General features: G+C 54.8%; 6 protein-coding genes across 6 annotated transcripts; 4 read left to right on the forward strand and 2 right to left on the reverse strand.

Annotated features, from left to right (window-relative positions):
- Positions 1-101: 101 nt before the first annotated feature.
- J4E79_010284 (uncharacterized protein) lies at positions 102-1,484 on the forward strand (the record flags this gene model as incomplete). The annotated part of the gene is made up of 3 exons (XM_049359123.1): positions 102-222; positions 276-403; positions 456-1,484. 3 exons carry the CDS (start codon positions 102-104, stop codon positions 1,482-1,484), a joined length of 1,278 nt encoding a protein of 425 aa, XP_049206501.1.
- Positions 1,485-1,790: 306 nt separating this feature from the next.
- Positions 1,791-3,726, reverse strand: J4E79_010285 (uncharacterized protein; the record flags this gene model as incomplete). Its single annotated transcript, XM_049359124.1, has 7 exons — positions 1,791-1,866; positions 1,923-1,962; positions 2,030-2,218; positions 2,279-2,891; positions 2,936-3,070; positions 3,118-3,393; positions 3,445-3,726. The coding sequence occupies 7 exons, from the start codon at positions 3,724-3,726 to the stop codon at positions 1,791-1,793; spliced, it is 1,611 nt and encodes a 536-aa protein (XP_049206502.1).
- Positions 3,727-4,390: 664 nt separating this feature from the next.
- On the forward strand, positions 4,391-6,068 carry J4E79_010286 (uncharacterized protein; the record flags this gene model as incomplete). The annotated part of the gene is made up of 5 exons (XM_049359125.1): positions 4,391-4,617; positions 4,678-4,753; positions 4,811-5,087; positions 5,145-5,201; positions 5,266-6,068. The coding sequence occupies 5 exons, from the start codon at positions 4,391-4,393 to the stop codon at positions 6,066-6,068; spliced, it is 1,440 nt and encodes a 479-aa protein (XP_049206503.1).
- Positions 6,069-6,235: 167 nt separating this feature from the next.
- On the reverse strand, positions 6,236-8,413 carry J4E79_010287 (uncharacterized protein; the record flags this gene model as incomplete). Its single annotated transcript, XM_049359126.1, has 3 exons — positions 6,236-6,578; positions 6,632-7,916; positions 7,972-8,413. The coding sequence occupies 3 exons, from the start codon at positions 8,411-8,413 to the stop codon at positions 6,236-6,238; spliced, it is 2,070 nt and encodes a 689-aa protein (XP_049206504.1).
- Positions 8,414-8,868: 455 nt separating this feature from the next.
- On the forward strand, positions 8,869-10,527 carry J4E79_010288 (uncharacterized protein; the record flags this gene model as incomplete). The annotated part of the gene is made up of 4 exons (XM_049359127.1): positions 8,869-8,935; positions 8,982-9,395; positions 9,527-9,744; positions 9,829-10,527. The coding sequence occupies 4 exons, from the start codon at positions 8,869-8,871 to the stop codon at positions 10,525-10,527; spliced, it is 1,398 nt and encodes a 465-aa protein (XP_049206505.1).
- A 2,771-nt stretch (positions 10,528-13,298) lies between these two features.
- J4E79_010289 (uncharacterized protein) lies at positions 13,299-17,649 on the forward strand (the record flags this gene model as incomplete). Its single annotated transcript, XM_049359128.1, has 7 exons — positions 13,299-13,821; positions 13,871-13,981; positions 14,030-14,305; positions 14,358-16,972; positions 17,024-17,155; positions 17,207-17,521; positions 17,632-17,649. 7 exons carry the CDS (start codon positions 13,299-13,301, stop codon positions 17,647-17,649), a joined length of 3,990 nt encoding a protein of 1,329 aa, XP_049206506.1.
- Between the last annotated feature and the right edge of the window lie 1,363 nt (positions 17,650-19,012).

Here is a 19,012-nt window from a genome sequence, read left to right on the forward strand (position 1 = left end):
AGACAACAGCTATTCACTGCCAGCTGACCCTCGCTCTGCCACCCCCAATCTCCCCAAACCATCATAGCCACTGCCCCAGGGCATCCATCGCTATCAACACCATGGACGACCTCCGCGAGCAGGTGGAGCTGCTGGAGAGCAGCGCCAACCTGTCCACCAGCATCGACGATGTGCAAAAGGCCATAGAAATGCTGACGGCAGCTCGCGCTAAGATCGCAGCTGGTGCGGACTCTGTCAACAATCTCGCCGTAGACCCTGCTAACTTGCGCGACCAGATGCGAAGACGGCGCCCGTGACCCTCGCCAAACTCCAGGACCCGTTCAAGAAGACTCTGGACGCGGTAAACAAAGACCTCAAGCCGATCTACGCCGGCCTGAACAAGTATGGCAAGACGCTGGACAAGGTGCGCTTCCCTCTACATGCATCAACACCACCAACCTAACAGTTATCTCCAGAAATTCAAAGACAAGCCCCTCCCCTCCGCCGACAACGATGCCCTCTCCTCGCACCCCTCGCTCATCAACCGTGCCATCGCCATGCACCTCCTCCGCGAAGGCCAATTCGAAGTAGCATCCACCTTCATCGAAGAAGCGCGCCGACAGCCACCCCACCCCGAACCCACGCCCAACACGCCGAATCCATACATACGCGAAGCCTGGGAGAAAGATCTAGCAGAAGGAACCTTCAACTCGGAGCAACTGCAACAGCAATTCGCCGACATGTACCACATCCTGCACCAACTCCGGCACGAGCAGAACCTCGCCCCCGCCATCCAATGGGCGCGCGAACGCAGCGCCCTCCTCGAAGAACGCGGCAGCAACCTAGAATTCGAGCTCTGCCGGCTGCAATTCGTGTGCCTCTTCGACAGTGTATCCCCCGCCCCCAACGACGACTCCTTCATGTCCGACTCCTCCGACGAAGCACCCCCCACCGGCCCCCTCTCCGCCTGGGCCTACGCGCGCCGCGAATTCCCGCCCTTCCAAAAGCGCTACGCCCGCGAAATCCAACAGCTCCTCGGCGCCATGGCCTTCTACCAGAACATACCCACGTCCCCTTACCACCGCCTCTTCTACAACACCACCGCCTGGGACGAAGTCGCCCAGTCTTTCAATCGCGAGTTCTGCAGCCTCCTCGGCCTCTCTGCCGACTCTCCCTTGTTCATCGCCGCCACAGCCGGCGCAATCGCCCTGCCCTACCTGCTCAAAATGCAGTCCATCATGAAGGAGAAGCGGACGGAGTGGACGACGCAGGATGAATTGCCCGTCGAGATTCCACTGCCGAGTCAGTACCATTTCCACAGCATTTTCGTGTGTCCCGTGTCCAAAGAGCAGAGTACCGATAAGAATCCGCCGATGATGATGCCGTGTGGCCATGTTATCGCGCAGGTGAGTTTGGATACGCTGAGTAGGGGTGGGCATAAGTTCAAGTGTCCGTATTGTCCGAGTGAGAGTCTTCCCAAGGATGCGATTCAGGTTATACTATAGGACGTGGCCTGGATTGAGAGCGTTCACGGGTATAAACTTGGGTTGCAGGATTTGGAACCGTATGGGATGGGCGATGATGTTTGGAAAAGTATCCATTCCGACAAACGACGGGGATGACTTGGTGGCGGAGGAGTGGTATGTGGTGTTTTAGCGTTCGGGCGTTACAGTATCGTGTACATCTTCATGGTCGACTGCTTCATAGCATCACGGTATCTCTAGCATAGGCGGGTCTTTTTCCCGCTACAAATGAACAAATAACTTCAACACATCTTGAAAAGTAATTCCATACTACATGCCCCAACCCACTCACGACCGTATCGCCTGAAGCACCGTCTCAGTCATAGCAAGTACCTTCTCCTCCTCCAACCGTTGCGCAACAAGTCTGTCACAGAAATTAGCATCAACCACCCTAGTAAAACTCCACATAGTAAAACTCACTGTAGACTAACTGGTAGGCCGTGAAGTAGCTCAGGGTGATCTGATACTAATTAGTCATGCACTAGTGTTGAAAACATGGGAATTGGGCCAAGGTAAGTGGCACTTACAGCTATCACAAGCAGCCTGACAGGACTCGCTCTGCGCCTTGTAATCGCTCGCATACTGATCCACGGCTTTATCGACCGAGACGCCACAGGGGAAGGACGTGGCAGAGTAGTCGACTACGTTGTACACGCCGGTGTATCCGACGTATTTGAAGTCGCCGTGCGCTACGCTTGCGTAGGGTGTTGTCGGTGCTATTCACAATTGTTAGACAAAGAATGATTCAACAAAACAACGGTTCTCAGCTGCCTTACCTAAAATACCATCAAGTCCCTCAACCCCCATCCACTGTTCCAGATACTGTCGCTGCAGCTCCGATCGCTCCGTATGCAGTTTCCACATATCATAAACACCCAGTTCCTTCGCGTGTTTGTACTGTATCATTTCAGGTCGGTACGGCTCGCCCGTTACACCGAGTAAAGCCTCCACGCTCTTTCCTCCGTCTGCAACGAACATGCGGCCTAGAAGTTCAATCGCTTTAGCATGCAACTTCGGATTCCAGACCAAAACCTCATGCCCCGCTTTCTTCAGCTTGACCGCCGTTTCCTGCAGCGCTCGCGTCACAGGCGGCGTGGGTAGGCAGATACCGTCGTTGTACAGCACCGCGATCTTGAGCTTCTGTGGGGGATCGACGTGCCGCCATGGGATTGGCAGCATCTTTGGGTCTAGTTTCCAGCACTCTGCGTCGACGATGGCTTTGGAGTAGAGGGTGATGTCGCGGAGTGTTTTGCCCATGGGTCCGTTTACGGATTGCACTGCTTCCTGGCCAGCGAGACCGGATCTGCATCGTTGTGTGGTGAAGCGACCGAAGGAGGGGCGCAGAGTGAAGATACCGGTACATGCTGCTGGGATACGCAAGCTGCCGCCCTGATATTGTTAGATCTGAAGATCTAGTGGGAATTGGTGCTTACGATGTCTGTTCCGACGCCCAGAGGGCTTCCTCCAAATGCGATGAGGGCTGATTCTCCGCCTGAGGAGCCGCCGGACGTGACTTTGCGATTGAGTGGGTTGACGGTGCGGCCGAATGTGTTGTTCACGGACTCTGCCTGTGTCTTGTCAGTTTCCAGCTTGTTGGATATGCGTGTGTACGTACGATCATCATGGCTGTTGGCACATTTGTCTTGCAATATTGGACAGCGCCCAGTCGACGCAGTATTTCCACCAGCGTCGCATCGTATTCGGCGGGTTGGTTCACTAAGGAGGTGAAGCCTACGGTACTATCTTTCCCTTTTACGTTGAAGTTGTCTTTGAGCGATATAGGCAGGCCATGGAGCGGTCCTACGGTCTTGCCGGTTCGTTCGAGATGCTCATCGAGGGCTTTGGCTTGCTGTACCGCTTCATCGAAGAAGGCGTCGCTGAGACAATTCGTCTATACACCCATTAGATCGCCTCAACTCTACTCTACAAAACTCTGCCATACCAGTTGATGCGCCGCTGCGGCGCATTTGCAGAATGCGAGCGTAACGTCTTCGGCGCTCCATGCTTTCGACGCAATCTTCTCGAGGATATTTGACGCGGTGCTCTCAGTGATCGCGAGTTCTGACTCCGTAAGCCATCCAGATTCCCTAGGCCACGTCGTGACATCGAGTTGTGATTCCGGTGGAAACTTGTCCTGGGGTATGCGGTATTGAGTCGGAATGGATTCCGCGAGAGCGGCGCGCTTCCCCGCGGCAACTTTCTCCCAGTTCGCTTCAGATGTCATACTTCAGGACCTTTTGCACCGCCAAGTTACCGTATGGGGGACTGTAACATCCAAGTCTATTAAATTAGAAGAGGGATTCGTGAACATCTCCGTGAGTATCCTTCGCCATTCCGTATTCCTATCCTCCCCACTCTCGGGTGCATCTGCGCCGCGGTCCATACGTGATGGCGGCCCTGAACCGAAGCCATCGAAGGCGTTGACAGTACCATTCCCCGCATTTACACGCGCCCAAGCCAGACTAACTCCTAGCAGACATGCCGCTCAGTCGGCCGAGATAGACTGCCGTTGCTCAAGAGGATATACCTGCCGTGTTGAGATTCAGATACGCCTACCCAAGCACCCGATACCGGCAATCAGCTATCCAACCACGGGCGTCATGATTGTCGGTGAGGGTTACTGATTGTGAACGCTCCGAGTCAGGCATAAGTGGCGTACTATCATCCCATATCTCGTTCCCAGCGTCTATCGGTCCTTTCATGCATGGACGGACAATGTCACCCGAAGAGATTCAACTACATACAGAACTGATAACGGCGATTGTTTGGAGACGCGATAGAATCGTCTTTTGTCGCGCAACCTCACATTTCTAGCGACGAGGCGCATTGCCTCTGCTCAGCTGAGGTCAACACTTCAACATCTCAACTTCGAGATAACAATCTCCAAAATGGCCAACAGCTTCATCGCCTATCTTCGAGGCGACCAGAATGCGCCAGGCGAGCGCAAGCTGGTGCAGAAGCTCGATTTCTTCATCCTTACTTTCTGCTGTCTCATGTACTTCCTGAACTATCTCGATCGCACAAACCTTAACAATGCGTATGTTTCTGGCATGAGGGAAGAGTTGAGTTTCAAGGGGAACCAGCTCAATCAAATCAACACCGTTTTCACTGTTGGGTGAGTTGAGCATGAAAGGAAAAAGACACGAGAAACTTCTACTAATGTCACAATCCTTAGATACACCATAGGCCAAGTCCCATGCAACATAGCCCTCTACTACATCAAACCCCGCTACTTCTTCCCAGCATGCATGGTACATCTCCCCCCATCCCTCCCCCAACCACCCTTCATATTCTAACAACCCCACCAGGTAGCATGGGCGGGCCTAACAATGGTAACAGCCGCCGCGCAAAAGCCGCAAGACATAATGGCCATCCGCTTCTTCCAAGCGCTCTTCGAATCCTCCACCTTTGTAGGAACCCACTACATCCTCGGGTCCTGGTACACAGAAAAAGAGCTAGGGAAAAGATCCGGCATCTTCACTGCTTCGGGTCTGGCTGGCACGATGATAGGCGGGTTTATCCAGACGGGGATTCATAGTAGTATGGATGGGTTGAGGGGGATGAGTGGGTGGAGGTGGCTGTTCAGTAAGTTTTCAATTATATGCACACATCTACATACACATGTATTAACATCATTCTCAGTAATCGACGGCATCATCACCCTCCCCGTAGCCCTCTACGGTTTCCTCCTCTTCCCCGGTAAGTCCTGGCTGTACGAAATGCATGTGAGACATGTACTGACTTCGTACCTCTACCTCTGCAGACACCCCCCGCAACACCCGCGCCCCCTACCTCTCCGCCACCGAAAAGGCCCTCGCCATATCCCGCGTCCCCGAAGTCAGCGAACGAACCCCCATCTCCTTCTCCTTCCTAAAACACTGCTTCAGCACATGGTACTGGTATTTCTTCGTCATCCTGTGGATCCTCGCCGGAGAAACCGAGTCCTTCAGCACAAACGCCTTGCTCCAGCTCTACATGCGGTCTCATCCAACGGAAACATACACCGTAGCCCAGAACAACAACTACCCAACCGGCGTCCCAGCCGTCGGTATCGCATCCACCCTCTTCTGGGCGACCCTCACAGATTACATGGGCGGGAAAAGGTATCTAGTGGGTTACTGGATCGCAGCCACCGGCATAATTACCTCCGCGCTCATACTCGCCTTTCCACACTCCACACCCATCCACTTCGGCATGTACTACTGGGCGGGCAGCGTGTACGCCTGCCAAGCCACGTTCTTTGCGTGGGCGAACGATGTCCTGCGGTACGAAGAAGATAGTTTGCGCGCGGTGGTGATAGCGAGTATGAATATGGGGAGTAATGCGATTAATGCTTGGTGGAGTATTTTGTTCTACGGGGCGGATATGGCGCCGTATTTTACGAGGGGCATGTGGGCTATGATTGCGGTTAGTATTGGTATGGGGGTGTGGTGTGCGGGCGGGGTTTGGTGGCAGAAGAGGAGTGAGGGGAGGAGGGAGGGGAGTGTTGTGCATGCTGAGGTTAGGGGGAAGGGGGAGGAGGGGGGGAGGTTTGCGGGGGTTGGAGGCGAGGCAGAGAAGGTATAGGGGGGCTTGGAGATATGACGTTGTTGTTGTACTTCTACTTCGCGGCTCGAGGAGCTAATACAAACGCCTTGAAAACGCCGAATTGTTATGCAATCATACTACCATCCATCCATCAAGAGCACAAGACCTAGCCTCCTCATCCTATCCTACATCCCTTATATCAACCCCTATGACACACCACCGAACCTCTGGCTCGCCCTCCCGCCACGCATACTATTCATGAAATCAGCCGAGGGATCACTGCCCAGTCCATTCCAGCCATTAGCACCAACACGCTGGCCCTCCCTCTGCGCCTTGTTAATCTTCTCCTGGAGCTGCGAGGCCCCCGAATCAATGAGCTGGAGTTGAGCGAGCTGTGTGTTGAGGACGCGGACGACTTTTGTGAGGGGATCGTCTGGCTTGCCGGTCTTGCTGAGCGTCTGCGATGTGTTGTTGATTTCTTCAATCATCTCCGTGAGGTCTTTGTTGAGTTCGTTGAGGCGGTCTTGCAGTTTTTCGGCGAGCTTGTAGCTAGGTGGTTGTTAGTCATTGTGCAGGATTTTAGGGGTGTAGATATAACTTACGTCCTCTCGCGCTCTTGGTCTGGGCCGCGTAGCGCCTCGTTCTTGCCGCTGACACCGTGCATCTTCATGAGGTTGTCAATCTCCTTCTCGTAGCGATCGAGGTAAGAGTCGAGCTCTTGCTGGTTCTCCTCCATCATCGTTAGCTGCCTCTCGACTTCGGCGGCGTCACGCTCGGCTTGGAAGGTCTTGGAGTATAGTTGGCGGACTTTGTCGGAGTTCTCGACGAGCGCCCTGTCCCATGATGCGACTGTCTCGGCTTGCGATTGGAATTCCTTCTGGTACTTGGATAGGTCGGCGGCCCAGCGGGTGATGATCTCGTCCATGGACTTGTTCTTCAGGCGTGATTGCGCTGATGGTGCGGGGCCGGCGGTTGATGCAGCAAGTCCACTTTGGCCTGCATTGTTTCCGCTTGTCGCTCCAGGGGCCGGAGTTGGCTGTGAAGTAGTGTTGGACGATGCTGCTGGTGCTTCGCTTCCTGCGGGCTTGCTGAACAGGCTGGGTGTGGCTCCAGATGTGGTGGTGGTAGCAGCTCCAGAAGCAGCGGATGTGGTGTTGCCGCCTCCCAAACCACTTCCAAGGCTGGGGAACAAGGATGTGTTTGACGATGCGGTTGTCGTAGGCGCACCGCTTGTTGCAGTGGTTGTAGCTCCGGTTGTTGCGGCGGTGCTAGCAGGAGCAGCAGGCTTGGGAAAGCTGAAGCCACCGCCCGTAGATGCTGGTGTGGAAGCTCCCGCAGGCGAGAATAGGCTCGGTGCTGCAGAGCCAGATGACGCAGCGTTGTTTCCACCGAGACTGAGGCCCGAGGTTGCAGTGGGCTGCGTAGAAGCTGGAGCAGCGGATGTTGTGCCCAGGCTGAATCCTCCCAATGGCTTCGCGGGAGTCGAAGATGGGGTACTGCTGCCCAGCCCACCGAATAGCCCACCTGCAGGTTTGGAAGCCTGCGCGTCTTGTGAAGCAGGCGCTGACGGACCACCTCCGAATAGGCCGCCCGAGGGAGTAGACGCAGGTGCAGCGGGCTTGTTCGCATCGCCCGAGGCGCCTGTGTTTCCTCCTAGGCTGAAGCCGCCTGAAGGCTTTGCGGCAGATTGTCCGGATGCAGCGCCGAATAGACCAGGTGTGGAAGACGCAGAGGTTGCTGCTGGCTTTTGGCCGAACAGCGAGGATGTGCCTCCGCTAGACTGGTTGTTCTGGCCGAATAGACTTCCACCTGGAGGTGCGCCGGCTGGAGTGGTGGAGGGGAGGAAAGACGTCTTGTTTGCTGCTGGCGTAGCTGTTGGTGTCGAGCCTAGACGACATGTCAGCAGTCGCGTTGGATGTCACAGATATGCCCAGCTACTCACTACCTGCTCCGCCGAATCCACCAAATGGAGAGCCGGAAGATGCTGGCGCCGCGCCAGTTGAAGCTCCGCCGAAGAGTCCACCAACTGGTTTTGGCGCATCTCCCTCCTTCTTCTGTCCGAAGCCAAAACCGCCGCCGAAACCTGGTGTTGAGGATGGGGCCGGTGTAGCTGAGCCTCCGCCAAACAGACCACCACCAGGCTTGGATGCAGGTGTGTTGGATGCGCCGCCGAAAAGACCGCCTGAGCCGCCTGGATTAGCTGCGCCACCGCCAAAGAGGCCGCCGCCGCCGCTGCTAGCTGGTGTGCTCGAGGTGTTGTTTGCGGTGCCGAAGAGAGATGGCGTCGCGCTGCCAGTGGAGGGTGCAGCGCCAAACAGCGACTTCTGAGGAGTGTTGCTGCCGCCGCTGTTGTTGGCAGCGCCGCCGAATGTGAAGCCGCTCATGATGGCGGGTGTGGAGGGTAGCTCTGGTGTTTGTTGTTGATGGGCGATGGAGCTGTTGTGGTCGGCGAGATATCGAGAACGCGCGAAAGTCTAGTCGTGTCGCGCCCGGGGATGCAATGGTCGGGCCGCTAATGGACGAGGTCAAAGAATTGCGCGTAGTCGTGTATTCTCCTCACGCGCATCGACGTCGCGCCCAAAAGTTAGACAAACAGATGCAAGGGTCAGGGCTTAGCTCCGGTGAATTGTTGTTCCCACCTTCCCGCTGCTGGAGCGTCCAGACCGCTCGTCCCCGCTAATCGAGCGTGCCTGAACGACGACACGCTCAAGCAACGAGGCGCAGTCTCCTGTCGCCTTCGCAAATCACTCCTCGTTCGCCTCTATAACCGTGAACCGAGTCTCCACGACTTCTCCCACAATACACACCCCGTCAAGTATAGTAACATCAATTGCCTGACATGCCGGACGAGCTAGCACCACCCCGCAAGAGCGTAGAGCTGGAAGACCCCGGCGCGAAAGAGCTGGGTATGTCGTCTTGCTCATATCGTGTATCAGTTCTAACATCACATAGCCGACTCAAGCGACGAGCACTTCTCCGATGCTACCGAAGGCCAGCCTGCGCGGTCGGACATGACCTCGCCCATTCCCATCACACGAGTCGAGCGAGTCGACGACGAGCCAGCCCACGGCGAGGTTCCCGGAACAGACGCATACAACATGCGCACCCAAGACGCTGTCCCCGACGAGGTTGAAATTGTCCCAGAAGGCGCACGAAGTCGCAGTGCCTCGCGCGTCAGCGTCAGCGACAGGCCTCTGACACCAGGAGGAACGCCAGTGCCAAAGACAATTGTCGAGAAGATCGACCCCGATCAGCCCAGCTACGGCGATGTCCCCGGTACACTTGCCCACCAGCAACGTCTGGCCGATGCTACGCCTGACGTGGTTGTCAGAGCACCGGAGGAGCCTTCCCAGAGCAGCAATCCAGGTACGTAGGGCATTTCCTTGGTGCCTCCTGCGTACCATTGACGGAAGAAGGGTCACCAACCTCGCATGACAGGTCCCCAATAAGCCCGAGTGACGGCGCAACTGACGCCGCACCTGAAACACTTGCCGAAGCCGACGCCGACGCCTCGATCGAGCAAGACGACGACTTTGGCAACGCCGACGGTGACGACGATGGTTTTGGCGATTTCGACGACTTTGAAGAAGGCGAAGAGGGTGACGATGATTTTGGGGACTTTGACGATGGGTTTCAGCAAGGCCAGGACGATGCAGAGACATCATTTGATAAGCCCCCAGAACAGCCTCCTGTACCTGTCCCCTCGCCAGGTCCTGTAAGTCGCAGCAATTCTAGTCCACATACATTACTGCCTTGTCCGCTTGCCTTGGTGACATCTGACTAACCTCTCCTTCTACAGCCCGTCTTAGACTTTGACCAACTCACATCACTTGAAGATATCGTCTCAGCAACACAGCCATACCTTGATGACATGTACCCTGCACAGGACGGCATACCCACAATATCCACCAATCCCGAGGAAACACGGTCCATCTTCCTCTCGGAACGGAGCCATTCATTATGGACGCAATTAGTCGCACCCCCGCCACTACAACCTCCCGACTGGGTCCGCTCGCGCATACGGCGGCTGTTCTTGGTATCCCTAGGTGTACCCGTCGACCTTGACGAGATACTCCCCGCGTCCAAACAAAAGAAGCTCATCCTTCCTTCAATACACATACCCGGCGGCTCGCCGCGCCCCTCTTCAGACGGTCGAAATAACGGTGGTCCCTTGGGACGCATCAAGCGCGAGAACGAATCATCCACTTCAGTTGACTCATCAAGTTCAAAACCAGAGCGAAAACGCAAAGGACCGCCACCACCACCCGAACTGGACATCAGCAGTACCATGCAGCTTTGCGCGACAACAGATGCAGCACTGCAAGGCTTGACTGACGAGGAGTTGAAGATGCACATCGACCACCTAAAGGGCCTGCAAGAAAGAGCAAAGGAGGTGTTTGAGTACTGGCAGAAGAGGTTAGAAAGCGCACTAGGCGACAAGGATGCCTTTGAGCAAGTCATCGAGAGTCTGGTTGCGCATGCGAAGAAGCTCAGGTAGCCAGTCTCATGTTTCTGAAATACAGTTTAATCAAATTCCCATTGAGGCAGCCATGTTTTGGAGATGTCGTTTGTATCTGACCCCTTGTGATTCGCCAGCATATTCATTCCTTGGGTCAAGCGAACCACAGTTGTAACAGAGCTCGCACATTCTAGTGCCAAAATAGGTGTAATAAAAGGGTGGAGGTTTCTTTCTTCTCTTGATTTATCTTTTGTAGGAATACACTGCAGGACCTGTCTTCTGAAAATTTCCAACTGCCGCAAGAGAGATTACCATGTCATATACTACTACCACAACCACTACCACTACCTTTACCACCACCTATACCAGAACCACTAGAACTGTCTACACAAACACCGCGGCTGCTACAAACATCACTGTTTTCACAAGTCATACAAGCCCCGCAACCACGAACACCACCACAACCACAACCGCAACCATGCCGTACATCGAGATAAACAACGACTCTGCCCGAGCGCGCACAGCACCCTATCCATCACGCGCCTCATTCACAAACTTTGGCCTGAAACAAATCCGCACAGCATGCCCCACCGCACACGAAGACAGTTGTTCAATCTGCCTCGAAGCGTATACAGACATCGACCCCGGTACAAAGATTAACATATGCCGCCACATCTTCCACAGATCCTGTTTAATGACATGGTTGGAGTCATCATCAACATGTCCCATGTGCCGAGCAAAACTCTTCGCTCCCGCACTGTCACCATATTGGTCCTATCACCCATTGCCTTCAATGCGGGACCTCCGGATTGATACTACAAGCGAACGTACGAATCCGAGGAGGAATTTGTTTGAGAGGAGGGGTGGGGTTGGGGGCGTTCCTGCGCTACCGCATGCAAGAACGGATACGGAGTTGTCGATGATGGTGGGGAGGGAGGAAAGGGATGGGCCGGATGCGCTGGATGCTTTGGCGACGTGGAGAATGGCGGCTTCTGAGGAGGGGAGGGAGGGGAGGGAGCAGGGGGAGACGCCGCTGGATTATTGATGGGATGGAGGGTGTATGACTTTTGAGGTGTCATGTATTCTGCAAATGTGTTTTGAAGTCGAGAGATTCCGAGAGGCTACATTGTTGGAATGGGTGATGTTTGATTGGTTTTGATGTGAGTGTATTCTGCGGACATGTTTTGAAGTTGAGATCCTCCAAGAGACTACGTTGTGGCAACAGAGGATCTAGCACCATGAGTGAGGGATCTGTATTCTGCAAACACGTCATGAAATCGAGAAATGTCGGTCGATAGGCTTGCTCCTGGAAAGTAAGCGTAGAGACTACGTAGTCGCAAGAGAGGATTCAGCACAACTTGTTGGGTGTATGTATTCTGCAAACGCGTTATGGAGTAAAAGATTTCCAAATTTAGATGGCTTCCTTGTGTATAGTGGAGGGGTCCCTAGGTGGATACATAGTAGGCAAACCGTACTAATTCGTCACGATCCACATGACTGATCTTGGACATGTATATCGTGTTGAGTTGTCGTGAAATACCTTGATGTTGCAAAAGCAAATCTAATTTCTGTAGGGTTGTCCGCTGCGTGGGACTTGCTCCCGGGGCGAGGACCCGGGGAGTGTTCGGATGCGCCGACCGGGTTCCCCAATGTTTCCTTGCTTTGGTGCAACGGCGAGTCGATTTTGGACAGCGCAAGAACACGTCCTCGCATGTTAGCCAGCATGTGCCGGCATCCGCTCAGACACGCTTACTGCAGTCGGCCGGACGGCCGGGAGAGACCCTGAGCGAAGCGACGTGCTTTGTGAACAAGCGTACCCCACCGTACGCACCATCACAGAGCCCCTCTGTCAGCTGTCAGTCAGCGCACGATAAGATATGAGAGTATTGCGATCGATGGCGCTGAAACCACGGCACGAGTACGGCAGGTGCAGTGGCATGCAGATCAAACAGGAGAGCAGCGCAGAGCTGCCGTGGCTAATTTAGAGGCGCCTTCACAGTTGGCCGTGGGCGTTGAAGTCCTTGGTGTCCGCGGTGTGGTGCGATGCTAGGCGATGCCTGTTCCGCGCGCCGTTAGCAGCGAATAGGGGTAATTTGCCACACTGGTGGGTGCAGGTGGCTTCGGTCGCACTGCCATTCGTCGCTCTGTTCGTAAACTCGTACGTGCTAAGAGCTGGCACGCGGACGGGAAATGCATGGTCACACTTCATTTCGCGGGCCATGACGTCGGCGGTGTGCAGTGGTGTTGTGCTGGAGGGCTGAATTTGCGGTGGTTTGTTCACCAAGTGGCCGTTGGCAGCCATAGTCCGCCCTGTCCGTTTCTGAGCTCGGCCGTGCACGTGTGGACCCACCCGTGCACGACGTAGCGCTCAACTGTCATCTTCGCGTCCAGTCTGCTTTCCCAACCCGGCAGCATGTCGGGCAATCCTTTTGGCAGTGAGGCAGCATAGTGTAGCACGCCCGTGACGCTGCGTTGGGCTGGCGTGTTCCGTCTCTCTTCCGCCGCGCTCCCCTCTGCTCCTCCATCGTGTGGCGTGCGGCTATTCTTCTGCGCTAGCCCTGTTTGAGCCATACTGGATATCCATTCCAGCGGGGCCCCTGCTTGCGCTTCCTCGATACCTCTCGAGTTCATCTCGCGATCCATCAGCATCCTCGCAGCCGTCTGCACCGGCAGACTCTTCAGTCCCTCCTTTGTCCGTTTCCGCCTGCCCTCGCAACGAAACTTGACCAGCCGCACTTCCGTCCTCTCCCCCGTTCCAGATGCGCACATAGCAGCCTTTTGAGCCTCGCACCCTTCCACCCGCCGCCACAATGGCCGCAGAGACGTACTCGAGCGTCTCAGCCATCATCCGCAACCTCGCCCGCCAACATGACCCCACGCGAGACCCCAGCTTCAGCGCACAGGTTTCGGCCAATGGAGCCAAGACGGCCGCCAACGCCATCGCTCTGCCGGGCCCGGAGAGCGAAGAGAAGACACAACTCGAGCAGGAGCTGTCGGCGCTCTGCTCAAGAATAGATTTCCTCGAGCACAAGAGCAGCCACGCCGCGACCAAGCAAGGCCAGTTCCCTCTGACACCCGCACAAGAGCCACCGGAGGAGGGCGTATTATATACACAGGCCGGCGTCGTGCGCGGCAACAACGGTCCACCCGTCCAGGGCCGGCGGGGATCCAACAAGGAGCGCGCCATCTGGGTGTCCAACTGGCTCGCAGCCAAAGAGTCGAATGGCGACCCCGAGCAGCCCGCCGCAGCCCTCACTGAGGAGCAGCTCAACTATCTGCGCGTACACCTGAACCAGCAAGCCGACCAGATAAGGAACCAGCGCGAGCACATTGGTAAGGGCGTGCAAATGGAGTCGCATGCGCTTATTCTGACATGATACAGACAACCTGAGCCAGGAAGTGAACAAGCAGTTGACGACACAGAGCATGGTATTCGAACACGGCATTGAAGACATCGGCGCACTCAAGAGAGAACTCGGCAAACATCAACAGGGTAGGCTCTGCAGCCTCACATAGGCGTTGACACGGCTGACATGTTTAGCCAACTTGGCTTTCCAAAAGGCACTGCGGGAAATCGGCGCCATCGTCACGGCCGTGGCCATGGGTGACTTGAGCAAGAAGGTCTTGATCCATGCTAAGGAGATGGACCCTGAAATCACTCTGTTTAAGCGCACGATCAACACCATGGTTGATCAACTCCAGGAGTTTGCTAGTCAGGTTACATTCCTCGCCCGAGAGGTCGGCACCGAAGGCAGATTGGGCGGTCAAGCCAACCTACCAGGAGTTGCTGGTATTTGGGCTGAGCTGACTGACAGTGGTACGTTGTGATTAGGGTTCCACTATCGGCCCGATGCTAACGTGTCCTGCAGTTAATGGGATGGCCAAGAATCTTACCGACCAGGTGCGAGAGATCGCCGTAGTCACCACCGCAGTCGCCATGGGTGACCTCAGTCGCAAGATTGAACGCCCGGCCCGCGGAGAAATTCTGCAGCTGCAACAGACGATCAACAGCATGGTGGACCAACTGCAGTCGTTTGCGACTGAAGTATCCAAGGTGGCCAGAGATGTCGGTACCGAAGGAAAGCTCGGTGGTCAGGCTGAAATCGCTGGTGTCAAGGGCATGTGGAACGAACTCACAGTGAACGTGAACGCCATGGCTCAAAATCTTACTACACAAGTGCGAGACATTGCCCAAGTGACAACGGCTGTCGCGCAGGGTAACCTCACCCGGAAAGTCGAAGCCGAATGCAAGGGTGAGATTTTGGAACTCAAGAACACGATCAATCGCATGGTGGACCAGCTGCAGCAATTCGCCCATGAAGTCACCAAGATTGCGAGAGAGGTCGGATCCGAGGGTCGCCTTGGTGGCCAAGCTACAGTGCATGGTGTTGAGGGAACCTGGAAAGATCTCACTGAGAATGTGAACGGTATGGCCATGAACCTCACAACGCAAGTGCGAGAGATCGCCGAAGTCACCACAGCCGTCGCAAGAGGAGATTTGAGCAGGAAGGTCAAGGCAGAAGTCCAGGGTGAAATTCTGTCTCTCAAGATTACCATCAACACCATGGTGGACCGTCTCAACACATTCGCACAAGAGGTCAGCAAGGTGGCCCGTGAGGTCGGCACAGACGGTATCCTCGGCGGCCAAGCGCAGGTCGACAACGTGGAAGGCAAGTGGAAGGACCTCACCAACAATGTCAACACCATGGCCCAGAACTTGACGCTGCAAGTGCGAAGTATCTCCGAGGTCACACAGGCCATCGCCAAGGGAGATATGAGCCGCAGAGTGCACGTGGACGCCGAAGGAGAGATTCGACTACTCAAAGACACTATCAACGACATGGTTATGAGACTAGACGAATGGTCTCTTGCTGTGAAGCGCGTAGCTCGCGATGTGGGCGTAGACGGAAAGATGGGCGGCCAAGCAGATGTAAGAGACATCGACGGCAGATGGAAAGAGATCACCACAGACGTCAACACCATGGCCCAGAATCTTACGTCCCAAGTGCGCGCTTTCGGCGACATCACTAACGCTGCCATGGAGGGCAAGTTCACCCAAATCACCGTCGAGGCTTCCGGCGAGATGGACGAGCTGAAGCGCAAGATCAACCAGATGGTGTCCAGTTTGCGAGAGAGTATCCAAAGGAACACAGCAGCCAGGGAAGCCGCCGAGCTGGCCAACAAGACCAAGTCCGAGTTCCTCGCCAACATGTCGCACGAGATCCGAACACCCATGAACGGTATCATTGGAATGACCCAGCTTACGCTCGACACCGACCTTACGCACGCACAACGAGAGATGTTGACTATTGTTCATAACCTGGCTGGTCAATTATTGACCATCATCGACGACATTCTCGATATTTCCAAGATTGAGGCCAACCGCATGGTTATGGAAGAGATTCCGTTCTCAATGCGAGGCACAATCTTCAACGCCCTCAAATCTCTAGCATCAAGAGCCAACGAGCGGAAGCTGAACCTCGCCTACGACGTATCCTACAAGGTGCCCGACTACGTTGTGGGTGATTCCTTCAGGTTGAGGCAGATTATTCTCAACTTGGTCGGTAACGCTATCAAGTTCACGGAGCTAGGAGAAGTCAAGGTGGCCATATCCATGGCGCAAGAGCAAGAATGCGGCCCAGATCATTACGTGTTCCAGTTTGCTGTTTCCGACACTGGAATAGGCATCCGTGGCGACAAGCTCAACCTCATCTTCGACACCTTCCAGCAAGCGGACGGTTCCACTACCAGGAAGTTCGGTGGTACCGGCTTGGGTCTTTCCATCTCCAAACGTCTCGTCACCCTCATGGGCGGTCGTATGTGGGTCGAGTCAGACTTTGGCAAGGGCAGTGTATTCTACTTCACATGCAGAGTACGTCTCGGCACGCCGGAAGTTACCGCCATCCGGCCTCAGCTCGTGGCGTACAAGCAGCACGCCGTCCTCTTTGTCGACCAAGGCAACACTGGCTTCTCGGACCAGATCATTGAGCACCTCAAGACACTTGACCTCGTACCCATGGTGGTCAAGTCGATTGAGGAGGTTCCTGAGACGACGAAGAGGACCGACATGCCCTATGACTGCGTTATTGTTGACAACGACAACACAGCGCGGGAGCTTAGGATTGCAGAACGCTTCAAGTACATTCCTCTCGTCATGCTTACGCCACATGTATGCATCAGCCTCAGGTCCGCGCTTGAGAATGGTATTTCGAGCTACATGACAACACCCTGTCTGCCGATCGATTTGGGTAACGCGCTCATCCCCGCACTTGATGGTCGCGCCGCGCCACTCGTCTCGGATCACTCCAAGTCCTTCCAGATCCTGTTGGCCGAAGACAACGCTGTCAACCAGAAGCTTGCCGTCAGGATTCTGGAGAAGTACCACCACAGAGTCACTGTGGCTAACAACGGTCTTGAAGCCTTTGAGCACATCCAGAAGAAGCGCTACGACTGCGTGCTTATGGACGTCCAAATGCCCGTCATGGTGAGTTGAGCCACACTTTTAAATGCAAGTACACCACTAACATCATCTCAGGGCGGTTTCGAAGCCACAGCAAAGATCCGTGAATGGGAGCGTGAGAACGGTATCCCGTCAACACCCGTCATCGCCCTCACAGCGCACGCCATGGTTGGCGATCGCGAGAAGTGTCTCGCAGCGCAGATGGATGTACGTTACCATAATATCAAGACCATTTCCTGCTACTAACGCCTATCTCAGGACTACCTATCCAAACCCCTCCGCCAGAACCAACTCATCCAAACAATCCTGCGCTGCGCCACCGTCGGCAGCAGTAGCAGCACAATGTACGACCACACAAGCGAGTCTCGCTACACAGCATCCTCGCACCTCCCCAGCATCAGCGTCCCCGGCCGGGACAACAGCGGCGGCGCCTCCTCATCACAAGGCGGCCTCCCCAGCCCCGGCAAGAAGCGCCCACAGCTCGAAACCCGCGGCTTCACAGAACGCGGAGGCGGAGCGCAAAGCCCAAATCTGCTGGCGGTGGATCAGACGGATAATGGCAGTGTCGAGAGAGTACGTTCCTTGTCCGCTAGTTTGTGAGTAAATTGACCCTAATATGTGTGTGTGTTGTAGCTTTTGCTGCGGAGTCACAGTAGCTGAGAATTTTTTTGTGACGTTTAAAGGAAGAGGAGAAGGCTTGATTAAGCTCACTTGAAAGCCCCCCTTGGCCTACACAAACACCAAACTACACTCGGAAAATGCTTCGACGACTACTACCGCTATCGGACGATTGTCTCCTTCGCGGACAGACGTATTATCGAAATCATCGGATACCCCGCACATACAACACAACATTTCTAGGCTGGTGGGAGGGAGCGGCGAAGGTTAAAGGTAACATGGATAGGGATTGTGGATGGGGGGTTGGGTTGGTTTGGATTCGGTTTTTGAATTGGGTTACTGAGTATTGGCGTTTTTTTTTTGAACCTGTCCTTGTCCCTTGTTTTGTTGGTTGCTGCTACCCACGAATCTTCTTCTTGTGCGAACCACTTTTTTGCATATTTGGGCGTTTAGTTCATATGGGTTTGCCTCGGTGGCTTGATTGGCGTGCTGCTGTTGCTCTCGTCGCTGTTGTTGTTGTCGTGGTTGTGTATAGGATACCTTCGCTTTATTCAAAGGATTGCACTTGTGTTCTGGTGGGCTTGAGAGTTGCTCTTGCTACTGCTGCATGCATGTGTCATTTTGGTTGAGGAACACTGTTTTTACTCGTGGTGAGGGTTGTAGTGGGGCTGAGAGTCGCTCTTGCCACAATCTCATGAACATGTCTACTACTACTACTGAGTCTATTCTAGCATGTTCTGACCAACATTTGAGTATGTCACTCGGTTCGGAAAACTGCTAGTTTTGCTCATCGGTGAGGGCGGCAGCGGGCCAAGCGGGGTTTAGCCATACAGCGTCTTGTATTTTCGGGACTTGCTGCCTGCTTCTGTGCCTTTGTGACTTTGTAACTATGGAGTGACCAGTGAGTCCGGGTTGTACGGGGTATATGCCTCAAGTGATATGTCTAAATCCCACCTACTGCAGCGAACTAGATAATTCGCATACTTGCTTTTTGCCAGACGCGGGGTGCGAGACCCGCAGACTCGAGGGCTCTGTCACCCACGCGAGTTTGGGGGCCCGGAATGGGCAATTGCTAATTGCGACGGATATGCTCGCCCATGGCATCTATTTATGATGGACGTCAAAGCCACTACATGCAGCTAGTTCACTATCTAATTTCGCGTCTCTCGCGCGCCTCGCTTGACGTCGTTGTACATGGATGCACGCCAAGCTCACTACAGGCGTGTTTGCTGACCGGAGCATCAGAACAGGGCAGAAAACAAAGTCCTTCAGCTTTCAGCCTCGTGGCCAACTCAGCAGCTGGGTAGGACTGGGCTTTTTTCACACGCCCTGTGTAGCGTTGGTTTGCTGCATTTTCGCCTGGAGATGTGCTTTCATTGATTTGATTGGTATCGGATGACATCACGCTTCGGCTTAGCAAAGGCTGCCCTTTCTCGGCAACGGCGG

This window comes from Alternaria viburni, assembly GCF_023758015.1.
Source record: "Alternaria viburni strain BMP 2772 chromosome Unknown scaffold_29, whole genome shotgun sequence".
Taxonomy (NCBI): Eukaryota; Fungi; Ascomycota; class Dothideomycetes; order Pleosporales; family Pleosporaceae; genus Alternaria; species Alternaria viburni.